We start from the raw sequence: 13,288 nt of genomic DNA, 5'->3' as shown, positions 1-13,288 counted from the left end.
TTCCCCACCAACTTTCTAGTGTATGCCATTTCCCGATTACACTCCCTGGGGACACAGAGTGCTCACCAGAGAGAATTAACCGAACGTCGTCACACCTCGTATTTAATTTACAGGTATTTGAACCGGGCACCTAAGAAGGCCCAGAGTTCGCACAGGTGTCTGGAAAGCAGAGACCACTCAGAATGTTAACAGAAAATAACAAAAGTCACTATTTCCCACTTATGCTTGTATCAAGAGGAACTTTCTTCTTACCCCTGGCTGTTTCATTTTCTGAATGGCAAATTTGAGCAGGTAGGAGAGCTGTTCAATGGTGAGCATTGTCATGGCTTTACTCTGAGTCTCGATGCATTCTGCTACTGTAATCTTCTACAAGTCAAAATCACACAAACGTCCGGTTAGAAAAAAGTTACTATCCCCATCCATAGTTCCCTTTCCTCCCTTTTATGTGTTCCGATAGGCACATATAAAAAGAAAAAAAATCCTTTCCATCCAAACAAGATTGGTTGTTTCACTTGAGAAGGACCCCAATCTACTCGATCATACACTGAATCGGTAGATAAAAATTAAGAGGCACATCAATCCACTGATGACCTTATCTGGGAAGGGTTTTGCACTCATGAAGATGACCTAATCAGAGAAAGATGCAGGTAGGCAGGGACCTGAAAAATCACGATTACGGTTGTGGGTTCTCAAGAAGGGGATGTGAAAAGGAAAGACCATTGACGGTTCCAGGGTATCTCTGTACACAATGAAATCAGCCACTTAATTTGATCCCCTTAGGGTTCTGGGCTACCTTTCAGGAAACTGATGAGGCATTACACTCAATGACATCACTGATGGAAAAGGACAGTCTTCTCCGTAGAAACAATCCAAGGGGTGGCAGTGAACTAAATATAAATATGGCTTCATTCTCTGTCACCACGGATGTGAACCCACTCAGGACATTCTAGGCAAACTACGCAAGGCGCACAGTCTCGTTGTCTGTCTCCATGAGAAATAAATGTCATCTTGAAAGGGAAATTCCCATCAAAGAAGAGGCCCAGAGAAATGTCTGAAACCAGACTCTGCTATGTAAATCTGGTAGCATATCCCGGAGTCAGACTCCTTATGTAGCAACAACAACGAAAATAGCAAATTCTGATGATGTCAGGAAACACTCTTTAACCATCTGTGTAGGGAGAGCTGAGAAAAGTTTTCTCCAATTAATCTTGATTTCGTTTTCATCCTTTATATCTCTGGATCCTCCAAAAGGAACTTTCAGATGTGTCTGGTTGGTTGTCGAGGAAAAGGGCAACAGAAGAGTTGCTCAGAAGCTGAAAACGGTATGTGACGCATGCATCTAACTGCTTGGCTCCCAGAGCCTGAAACAGCCAGTCTTCCCAGTTGACTGCACTGCCAATGCACCCCTGGAAGAAATGTGTGGCCCGAAATCTTAGACACAGAATACCTGTTTGTTTGAACTGCTGTGTGTTTCCAGGTAACTATCCATGGCGAACAAATTCACTTATCCTCCATCCTCAATCCCTCTCTCCCGGCTGGCAGTGCCTGGTTCCCACAATATAGATTCCAAGTGCCAGAGAGGCATTTCCAAGACTTTTTTGCATGAGGACCGATCCGATCCTGACCAATGAGTGAGGCCAAGGGCAAGTCAGCTGGAGGCTGAAGGGCAAAGTCCTTCTGCTTGATTTTTAAAAAGGGTTGAAAAGAGAAAACACTCCTCCCCTTAGAGGGATTTTTGTCTAGACACAAGTGATAAAAAAAAAAACCCCAGCAGCCATCCTATGGCCATGGGGGACATATCGCCTCAGCAATGAAAACAGAAAGAGTCTGGCTATGAACAAACCCTGGCCTGGCCCTGCCTCTGGGCTCTTTCTACGCAGCAAAATAAATCCCACATGTTCCAGTCCACATTCATCAAGACCTATCTGCAGCAAAAGCCACTCTCGTTTCTGGAAAATTATTAAACCATCGGGAAGGGTGGGTCAAGACACAAGGACACGGATGAAGGCTCCGCTGCCCACCCTGAATGTAACAGAACCAGGTGGAGCCCCACAACAAGAGGGCATCGCTGAGCAAAGCACGTCCCACACGTCGCCCTGTCTTGAGGGACCCAACGGGAGCCTGCCGCCATCTTTCACAATCCTAGCCACAGAACACCATTAAAACGTCATCATCATATCGATCTGATGTCGAATTTCTTTTCAAGTATTTATTTTTCTCTTTTCCCAACACAAAAGCAGTATCACCACTATTGATAAAGCTTGCTTTTTCTCCTCCCTAAAGATCTCGTTGTTTGAGACCAAGCTCTAATATACCTTCGAACCGAAGTGACACCCTGCATGAAATGAGTCTGCAGATGACATCATTTGCAGCATTTTGAAAAAGCGTCGTAGTCTGCCAAGTCGCCAAGAAAAGAAGCCACCTCAGATTTGAGGAGAACAGTAATAATGGTGTTAACGAAAAGCATTTCGGCTTTCCGACCCGGATGCGTGTTCCTCACGGGGCTTCTACTCTGGTTCTGTGCCCACAGCACCCTATGCCTGAAGACAGCTCACTCTTCCCTCCCTGCGGGCCATTCTCAAATCTTTTTAGGGAGACCTTCCCGGGCCTCTTCACTTGTAACGGAAAACGCCCTCCACCCTCCCTACTCCCCATTCCTCCTCTTTGATTCCTTTCATTGGGTTTTCGTCCTCTTCTCCTGAAAAGCTTGTAATGCGTGCCCCTTTTTGCTCCCTGCCGAATCCCTAGCACCCAATGGGCACTGCAGAAACAGCTGTGGCGTGCCTGAGAGCATCGGATGACAGCCATAAGCAGCATGCAACCAAAAGTGGTCTTCTGGGCTCGGCTACCACCGATGATTCAATGAGGCAGCAGGAGACGCCATCCAAGATGAGGAGACCCCCGCATGCGATCTTTTCAAGACATGTGAACGGTTAACGGTTTAGGACTTAACTTCTGAAATGTTCATTACGGGAGAATTCGGAGAAGGTTCCAGATCCCAGAGTGATCCAAAGACCCAGGAAGAATCAAAACCAATACTCAGTGCAATTGTTTTTCCAAAAAGCCGCAGTGCTGAGACCCCTGCCAAAGCTGGTCCCCAAAGGGGGGTGACCAGGATAGAACAAGGGGAATGCAAGAAATTTCTTTTTTTTTTTTTTTTTTTTTTTCCATATCTGGATGATTTGAAACTTTTAAAATCAAAGGAAGAAAGAAAAAGGAGAGGAAATGAGGCAGAGAATGCATTCGTTCGTCAGGAACTAACCTCACATTCAGGACAAAACCAGTCCCCCTCTGGTTCCGATGTCAGTCTCAGACACTTAGCGTGATAAACCCGGGGACAGAGCTCACAGCAAAGGACTTGGCCTTCCCGGTGACAAACCCAGCAGTAGAAATCATTCCGTCCATCCTGCGGTACAACATCAACAGGGTCTGTGGTGAGTGGCTGCTTCATATAGTAAAACGGACCATGTCTTAGTTCTGACTGAAATGTAGGCAAGAGAGACAGGTTCAGTTTCAAAACACATGCGCATTCGCAAAAGGAATTTGAACAAATACGTCAACAACAACAAAAGAAAATCACAGCATTTCACACATTCATTACAAAGCTATCTTGGGTTACTCTACTAAATACACAGTTTGCAGCTCGTTAGATACTAAGAGACTTTCCTTTTCTCCCTCTCTCCTCTATTGGCAGAAGCCATAGATTGAAAAGCTGGTGTCTGACCAGAGTTAATAGCCTACCCTAACAGAAGAGTTATAATGGCTACGACCTAGGCACACCCAGGTTGAAATCTGAGCTCTACCAGCTGCATGACCCTGGGCAAATCTCTTCATCTCTCAGCTTCAATTTTCTCATCTGTAAAATGGGGGTGATAATACCCAATTTCATGGAATTCTGGTTGGGATTAAACGAGACGATATAACAACATGTGCATTTAACACACTGCTGCCATTACTAATATTATTAACACAGGTATGGAAGTCTAAACAAAGCCAACAAATGTGTGGCAATTCACCCTACGATTCTTTCCACGGGCTTTTGGAGAACAGATCAACTGAATTTAAGTCACAGGAAAAAAAGGGGGGGGCATTCATTTTTTATGTCTACCCCCCACAATGCATAAAGTATCAGAGCCAATCAGAGGCTTCTTGAAGCTATGATTCTTGAACATGGTAATGTCCTCAAAACACGAGAAATGTCTCCCCAATAATAAATTATAGAATCCAGCAAAGACATACTCCAAACATGTAAGATCACTCAGAAGAAACTTATCGGGAAAACGTCTACTGGAAATTAGTAACAAACACAGTATTTCAGAAGTACTACGAGAGAGTCTGGTGGTAAGCATCAAAGTGGCCCAGTGACTGCCTACGTGGTCTTCTTAAAGATCCTCAACCCACTTGGAGCCTCGATTTCTATGGATAATAGCTAATCTCCACAACCACAGCACCTATCTCTGACAGTGAGCTTCTTTCCCTCCTTGTCAGCAAAACATTACCGTTTTCCTCCACAAAGATCTCATATGCTGGTTAAAGCTGCCTAATTTCTGTTGATACTATGAATGGGATTTTTTTCTACTCTCTTGTCTAATTAGTTATTGTTGGTACATAGAAATGATGTTGGATTTTTCCAATCCTGACCTCGCAAATAAATGGTTCTTAGTTTATTGATTAAAAATAGTATCTTCTCGGGGCGCCTGGGTGGCTCAGTTGGTTGAGCCTCTGACTTCAGCTCAGGTCATGATCTTGCAGTTTGTGGGTTCGAGCCCTGCATCGGGCTGGGCTCTGTGCGGACAGCTCAGAGCCTAGAGCCTGCTTCGGATTCTGTGTCTCCCTCTCTCTATGACCCTCCCTTGCTCATACTCTGTCTCCATCTCTCTCTGAAAAGTAAATAAACATTAAAAAAAAAATTTTTTTTTAGTATCTTCTCTAAGCAACATCTGTTTTGTCTATTCATCTCTAATATTTTTATACTAGTTTTCTTTTTTTCCTAATTTATATGAGGCCCTTATTTTATCCCGAGACCCTCCCCCCCTCCCAGGATAATTCCCAGAACTGTCAAGATTACAAGCAGTTGTGTCTTGTTCCTGGTTTTTATTATGAGGTTTTAACGTTCTCAAAATGCCTGCTATTTCTATACTCCTTGATAAAGAGCCTCCCAGATGCTTCCTTAGCAGATCTTTTTTAATCCATCCTTCTAAGCCTCCCCACTCTCATTTCTACTAAGAAACCAACTAAGATTTTTAAGGATGATTGCATAATATTTGAGCCCCGTTCTTTCCCTGGTTCAGGTCTGGTGCACTGCTCTATACTTGGGTTTCCAGAGAATAACACCGTTACAATATTCTCTCCAGACTGCATACTCAACATACTATCATACACGCTATATTCATTTTGTCCTCACGACCACCCAGAGAGGGACGCAGGACACACACAGCTACTCTTACCGAAGAGCTGAAAAAACTAGGTTGAAACAACTCCTCTGGCCCCCAGGCCCAGATCAGGAGTCTCACAGCTCCCTCTCTCGCCCTGATTCCCTGTATAAGACGATGCCGGGTGAGGAGAGACTCTAATGCCCAAGTGACCCCCTCACAGAACATTCTCTGTAGTTCAAAAATACCTTCTGTTTCATGCAAAGAGCTGGGCGGGGGGGGGGGGGGGGGGGGGATCGGAAAACAGCTAGGAACTCCACAGAAGGGGACATACAAGCAGAACACCACCTACAGCGGGGGCTCGCACCCTCACTGCTGTCGTTCGGGCCAGAAAATTCTTTGTGGGATGGAGCTGTCCTGTGCACCGTAGGATGTGTGGGAGCATCCGTGGCTGGATGCCAGGACCCCATCCACACAACTGTGAGGATCAAAAAGGTCTCCAGATATTGCCAAACGTCCCTCGGGGGTAAAACGGCCCTTGGTTGAGAACCACAATGTAACAACGTTCGCTATCTGCCTAGGAAATGGTTGTGTGCATTTGGGGCAGGAAGACAGGGGTGAAGGGGGGTGGGGGGGGGAGGGGAGGAGAAGCAGGACGACAAGAAAGAAGAGGTAGGTGGGGAGTGGGAAGAGGGGGAGAAGATCCTCGTACTGAAAGATAAGCCTCACATATCAAGCAAGCAGAACTATTTCCAACCCGAGGTCTTTCAGAACGCCTTTGTGGCTTTTGCCACATAGCAGTAAGCCATAGCTCAGCGCCCGACTTCCTTTCAGCAAGTTAATAATAGGACAGGAAGAGTCAATCTACACAAAACTGGAAGGATCGAGAGGCCAGCTAATCTCCCTAACTGGCAGCCCAGGTCCTTCCTGTCTAGAAGAAGCCCGGGATGGCCACTCGTGAAGCGAAGCTTCCCCCCGCCCCAAGTCCTCACCCCCACCCCACAACTGGCTGGGAATGGGTGTTCCTGGGGGGGAATCACGGGGCGGGGCCGGGTGCCAGGCTGCTCCAAACGCTCTGCAGGCTATTCCCTCGTTCCACAAGCAGCAGCTGTATTGCTGAGAACGGGCTGGCCGCTAATCTCAATCAGATACCTGCCTCATCTGCTGTTTCCTGCTCCATACAAACAGGCTGATAACAAATATGGAACATTTAAAAGAGGAAAAGCGAACCATTCCAGGTGAAAGGAGTTATGATTTTCTCCCCCTATGCATAAGGTGTGTTACCAGCCTGCTAGTAAGGCTGCAACCTATGTTCTTACAGGATAACTGCAGGCTGTGTGAGCAAATGTTATTTCCCTGCTTCTTCCACAGGCTGATTAACAAGAAAACAGATGGGCTCATGAACTCACTTCTAGAACACCTCAGTCTTATACCAGTGACCAAAAACTTCTACAAAGGGTTCTGTGAAGACAGTTCATAGCTGAGGCTCTGCAGGTCATGTGATGTCTCTCTAGCACAACTGCTCAAGCCGGCCACACTAGCAGAAAAGCAACCGGAGACAGTATGTAAATGAATGAACGTGGCTGCGTGCCAATAAAACTTTATTTACAAAAACAGGCTCTGGGCCCACCCGGCTCACAGGCTGTAGTGAGCTGACACCTGGTCTGTGTAAACCGGAAAATGGGTACGCCGGCTGTGTGGGAGCACAGAGTACATGTAGGACCGTGGAGGGGCCCCTGTGGAGGGGCCACAAACACGAATCCCTACCTGGAGCAGAGGTAACATATGTAAGTGAAAAGAGCCCTTGTTTCAGCTTTTATTCTTCAGCATTTAAAGCACAAACAGTGCTCTAAGGAAAAACTGCCCAGCCCTGGAGTGTGAGGAATGTCACTGGCATTCAGCCTGGACGCTGGCGAGACAACAGGGAGGGGCAGAACTTGGCCCCTCTTAAGCAGCAGCCCCAGGACAGCTCCAGTGATCGGGGCAGCGAGGCAGATACACTCTCCCAGTGCCGCCTGGGCTGAGGGAGAAGCCAGCAAGCCTACAACCCCCTTCACAGTCCCAACTATTAATACACTGCCCCAGCCCAACAAGGGACTTCCGGAGTATGTTTAAGTTCTTAAGACAATGCGTGGGCCCGAGAAAGTAAGTTCTAGCCCACCCATTTATGGTATGTATATACCCTGTGCTCAGGGGCAGTGAGGAGGAAACCCATGTTTCTTTGCCATAGTTGATCAAAGATACACCCAATCTGTTAGCAGATTACTTCTCAATCCTTTAATGATGGGGAAAAAATAAAATAAAAATAAACCTCCCAAAAGGAGTCTTCAAAGTCAGATGTCCTGAGAACTGAAAGTTAGAATGGTATTTTTCAGTAAAGGCCCTAATGTCATTTGAGGGAAGATATTTCTTGGGCCATCTACTGCAGGACATTTGGCAACCTAACCTTCTTCCACAAAATGCCAGAGCATCCTTCCAGGCTTTGGGATGTAGAAAAAACACCTACATGTTTTCAAACCGTTCCTACAGGGCAAAACCACTGGACCAAAGAGCCATAAAAAATGAACTGTAAGCCCTAAATACTTTTTTCCCTAAAACTAAAGTGTGTTTTAAAGTTCCTCTTGCAACTCCCTAAAAGTACTGAATTCCTAATACATGAAAAATGAGTGACACAGGGTCCAACCTCAAAAATTCAACCCCCATCTCCACTTGGTAAGAAAAGGTCTCTACCAAAAATGGAAAACTATGGGGGCAGGGAGGGTGTTTCTATGAGGCCAGAGAGGATTTATTTTTTTGAACACAAAAAAGAAAGTAGAAGACAAAGAGAGGAAGGGGAGAAGAATCTTGACATGTGCCAAAAACCAAAAGCACTTGAACACTTAAGAGAACCAGAGGCAGAAGGAATGAGCAAAGCAAGTCGGGTGTCGCGCTGCGGGGAGGGGTGGGGAGTGTGGAAAACTACAGCCCACAGGCCCTGCGTCGAAAGGAGCAAGCTCTACTCCGCTCCAGCTATTGCTGGATTTTTCTGAGTTTTTATAAGAACCCAAAAATACAAGTTGTTATTTGAAATCTCATGATCTTCAAATGTTGGTGACTAAGAAATTATATTATTGGTAAAACCCAGCACTCGTGGACCTACAATTTGCCTTTAATTCCATAATTCTGTAATGCTATAAAATTCTAAAATGAAGAAAGAGAAAAGGGAAAGTGCCCAGAAGAATTTTTTTTAAGGAATTTAAGTTCCCCTTAAGGAAAAACAGACTGTGCGTGAGGGAGGCTGTTGCTACTATGCAAATACCATATGCTAGAATGAATTATGGGGTCAAGGTTCAAGAATTTCATTTCTTTACAGTTAAGCCCGTTTCTCTTTCGCCAACTCCTGACGGTTGGGCCCCAGGGAGTTTTAGATCTGAAAAACCTACAATCAACCTTATAATGTTCCCAATCCAAACCGCTATTTTACAAGGTAACTGAAGCTCAAAGCTAGGAAAGCAACTGACGAGGTCCCAGAGTGAATTTCCCAGATGCAGTGAGGCTAGAGTCCGACCTCTGGGTCAGGACACTTCCCCTGTGCAACAGTCCTGTAAACTCTCCTATCAATACTGAAGATTACAGATTATTCAGGAGCGTCACCGTGTCCTGTGTCCAGCTACTCGGGGTCTCCTCTTTTCTACGTCTAGAACGCACTGTGCCTATGCGAACCTCCACCCTGTGGCTATTTCTCAGGGAAACATGGACCGACATTGTGTTCACGGGCCTCATGTGTTAAGAGAAATGGTACACACGGATGGGGAAGGGAGAGAAGAAAACGTGTGGACTGCCCAAGCTGATCGGCTTCCAGAAAGAGAGTTACGAGCCAGTTCCTTAAAAGACAGGTAGGAGTTCAAAAAGCATGATGCGTGTGCGCACACACAGAGAGAGGCTGAAGGAGAAGGCTTTCTGCACAGAGGGGACAGTATCTGCCTTGAGGCGTCCTGGTATCCGATAAGGGAGGGTTTGCCCAGGAAGTTCAATTACTAGCTAAATTAAGGTTTGGGGATTATCTGTGGCCTTGGGGTTTCGTTTTCAGTCTTCACTCCCAGCAGCTATGGGATGGCTCCTGGGTGACAGAGATGGTCGCCACTGCTTTAAGCCAGACCGGCCGACCTGAGCTCGAATGCAGCTTCTAATTTGCTCAGAGGCCTTGAGGAGACAACTTAACCTCTCTGAACCTCGGTGTTTTCATCTGCAGAAGGGAGGTAATTACAGCCCTTTCTCACAGGAAGATTATAAACATTAACACAGAAAAATGCTTACAACAGGGAGTGAGTCAACACTGCTTTTATGATTATTATTGCCAATACTGGCGTATCTTTCTCAATCTCCCTAAAAATGTATTTAGGACCCATCTGTTTCTTCTCTTTGAACAGGATTCCCAACTCATTAGACTTGCACTATCCAACCCAGGGGGAAAAAAAAAAAAATCAGTCCCTGGGTCACATTTGCAGGTAGGTGCTCAGTGGCCACACAGGGCTTGTGGCAATCATACCGAACAGCCCAGTTCTAGAACACTTCTACAGCTGTCGTTTCTCGATTTCACACATGGTTTGTGGGATTATTCCACTTCGTGTCGAGCCTGGCTTAATTTTTATTATTATGATTTGCATCAGTGGGCTCAGTTCGTCCCAACAACCCTGTGCACTCAGGAGCAGGACCTTCATTCCCATCGGTAGATGAGAAAAGCAGGCACAAAGAGGTTAACTTGCCCACAGCCACACGGCAAAGGCAGAGCTGGCATTTCGCTATGTAATTTTGAGAATGGAAATAGATTAGTGTGCAGAAATGTACCCCTCTCCCAGTTCTGGGCATTTAACCGTTGCTAGGTTTCTTTCCCATGAAAGTAACAACCTTGTCTTAGTCAACCTCCAATCCCCAGGGCCCACGTCAGCAGTCCATAATGCACAAGATGGATGAATACGTCCCAAGGAATCCCTGCTGAAATGGTATCAGAACCCCTGGGACATCCTGTTTCTTCCAATACTAGGAGACTGGACCCCAGGGTCCACGAAAGCAGCTCTCATTTTTTTAAATCAGAAGAATATCTAGCTTGCGTTCGAGAATTTTAAAACTAGGTCTCTTAAGCAAGATCCAAGATGGCTCATGGATATTCCTATCTCATTGATAGGTCCCGGCTGCAGAAGGAGGTTGGGGTCTAGAGAAGACTCGTGCCGCCTGGGGTCTACACGCAATGAGACCAAGGGGAGAGTGGACAACGGGTAGAGACAGCAGCTGTCTGACCACAGACCTAAACCCGTTATTTTACAGATGAGAAAGCTGAGACCAGGAGGGAGCCTGCCTTAGCCACGCAACCACCCCGAGGCAGAGCTCAGAACCATCCTACCAGCCTGGCCTAGCAGGAAAAAAAATCCTCAGGCCACGTGGGGAAACAGCCCTAGAGTGCAAAAACAAAATCCAGGGAAAATCCCCAAATCCTAAAGCACAGTATCCTTCATCTCATCTGGGTCACTGCCCTGTCCCCAACACAGATCTGAAAAAAGCTAACAGAAATCGCTACACAGACCCATTTGGGGCTGTCCTTCTTGTCCTATGCAAATGACAGCTGCAGCAAGGCAGCCTGCTAAATGCCAAGAACAGCGGCTGTCAGAAACCCCCGGAAAGCTGAACCGCTTCCCACTACAGCCTTCGTCCTGCTGGTGTGGACACCATTCCCAGCGGCCCTTTACCTGCTCCTTATTGTTATTGTTCAGTAAGCCGGGTTTCTTTTTCTTTTTAATGGGGCTTGTTGATGTGTCCTGTGGTGAGTGGCCATTGGAAGAATGCGGAGGGCTGGGGAACTTTCTTTTCTGGGCTGTTCTCTCTGTGGAGCCAGGATCTGAAAGAGACACACAGGACCACATATTTTAAAGCAGTCAGGGAGGCCCAGCCCCCACAGGGAGCGGGTGTGGGTGTGGGGGGGCACAGCGCATCTTGTCCCCGGGCCCCATGCCATTTTAGTGGTCCTCCTCCTAGAATACACTTACCCCGGCTCTTCGGTTAACTGGCTCAAAGGTCAGACCGTCTTTCTTCAGCCTACATACCATTTGTTAACATTTTAATTCACTGCCAAAATATAAAATCGAGAAACTTCACATAACAACCTAGGTTTCTGGCTTCTCTTAAAAAACAAAAACAAAAACCAGATCAGGGCCTGTAGGGCCTGATACCACCAGATGGATCTGCACCCCCGCAGGCCACTTTTGGGTGGAAGCGTGCTCTCCCTTTGGCCAAAATCCCCATTGTGTCCCCACCGACCAGGCCACGACCCAGCCGCCATGAGTTGTCGCACGGGCACTGGTGCCCTGTCCGCATCCCAAAGAAACACTTCTTCTCCTGATGGCAACACGCAGAAAACCATGAAAGATCGACCAACCAGCCCACACACTTCAAGAAACTGAAGGCGCACACACTTCTTTGCGGAAGAGGCCAACATTGACGGTGTCGTGCTTGCTACTCTCCTCCGAAGAGATGGACATAAATGACACGTTCGCTGATTCGCATCTGAGCCAGGCCAGCCTCACCCTCGCCGATTCAGTCCTTTCCGTTTTTACTCTCCCAGCATCTCATTTAAACACAGACACGTCCACCACCACCCACTCTTCACCTGCAAGGCCTTGGATCCATTCATTCCACACCCGATGGCGGTCTCATGAGCGTAGGGACGAAACAATGGCGCAGCATGATGCACCTTACGTTCTGAGAAAGATGTTACAGGCACGAGGAGAGACGGTGCGTGAGAGCAGAGGTGATGGGGTAGGGTGTGGAATCCAGAACGACGACTACCCCCAAAGGTAACCTGACGACGCTCCTCCTCCAGATCTAACTTGCGGGTGAGCCCCAGCACGCGGGCCACACCATGCGTCACCGACCTCCGAGTGTGGACAGGGGCCACTGGGGCAGATGAGCATGGTCCAGGATGGATACAAGCAAGGCCTCCGGGGGTGGGGCGGGGAGGGGGGATCCTTTGAATGAAAGGCAGAGCATCTTCCAATAGGCTCGTTAAAGGAGACAGTGAACTGCTTTTGCGAAATCCAGTCCACAGGATGGAACTCTCCATTCTCACCGGGCAACTTCAGAAAAATCCTGAATAAGCGTTCAGCATTTGGGTGCTGCGCTGAGACACAGCCCCGCGAGGAAATTAAATGTTAACCACAGGCACCTTGAGGGAGAACAGACCCCAGAGCTTGGAGGACCATCCCACAGACATCCAAATGGAGGCCCAGAGAGAGCCAAAGGGTTGGCCCAGAGGCACAGCATAGCTAGTTAGCGGGGGGAAAACTCACTGAAAAGGTGCCGCCTGGGATTGGCATTCCCCCAGAGGGAACCTCCTCTCTCTCAGGCCCGCAGAGATCCCCACCCACCTCCACCCTCACAGTAAAGAGTCTCTCACCTTCCCCACCTAGTCTTTGACTCAACAATGTCCTCCTAGAAACACATTCCACAGATACAGTCATAGGAAGCAGAGTACCTGCAAGAAAATTCAACTGAGAGGCACTGCATGTTGTACCCAAGCCTGGAAATGACTTACACGTCCACAAATTAAGGACTAGTCTAATACCATACCACAGCCATATGGTGGGATATCCTTTTTTATTTTTTTTATTTTTTTTTTTTTAAGTAACCTCTATATCCAACATGGGGTTTGAACTTACAACCCTGAGATCAGGAGTCACATACATGCTCTTGAGCCAGCCAGGCACCTCTCATACAGTGGAATATTCTGCAGCCCTTAAGAATAAGAAGGCACCTTGGGGCGCCTAGGTGGCTTAGTCGGTTGAGTGTCCAACTTTGGCTCAGGTCATGATCTCGTCACAGTTGGTGGCTTTGAGCCCCACATCAGGCTCTCTGCTGACAGCTCAGAGCCTGGAGCCTGCTTCCAA

General features: G+C 47.2%; 1 protein-coding gene across 16 annotated transcripts in view; it reads right to left on the bottom strand.

The window, feature by feature from the left end:
- Nucleotides 1-13,288, bottom strand: part of ZMYND8 (zinc finger MYND-type containing 8) — a 125,937-nt gene that overhangs the window by 74,941 nt on the left and 37,708 nt on the right. For 8 of the 16 annotated variants that reach the window (XM_047851634.1, XM_047851640.1, XM_047851636.1 and 5 more), the window contains 3 exons: nucleotides 11,096-11,244; nucleotides 3,263-3,481; nucleotides 253-366 (listed from right to left, as the gene is read on the bottom strand). In XM_047851634.1, coding sequence (XP_047707590.1) covers nucleotides 253-366; nucleotides 3,263-3,481; nucleotides 11,096-11,244 — 482 coding nt within the window. Of the gene's footprint in view, nucleotides 1-252; nucleotides 367-3,262; nucleotides 3,482-11,095; nucleotides 11,245-11,392; nucleotides 11,472-13,288 lie in introns of all 16 variants that reach the window. The other 8 variants (XM_047851644.1, XM_047851638.1, XM_047851637.1 and 5 more) reach the window with 3 other exon arrangements.

Source organism: Prionailurus viverrinus, chromosome A3 (assembly GCF_022837055.1).
Source record: "Prionailurus viverrinus isolate Anna chromosome A3, UM_Priviv_1.0, whole genome shotgun sequence".
In the NCBI taxonomy this organism is placed as follows: domain Eukaryota; kingdom Metazoa; phylum Chordata; class Mammalia; order Carnivora; family Felidae; genus Prionailurus; species Prionailurus viverrinus.
The sequence above is the reverse complement of the archived record's forward strand: the minus strand, read 5'-3'. Positions and strand labels throughout refer to the sequence as shown.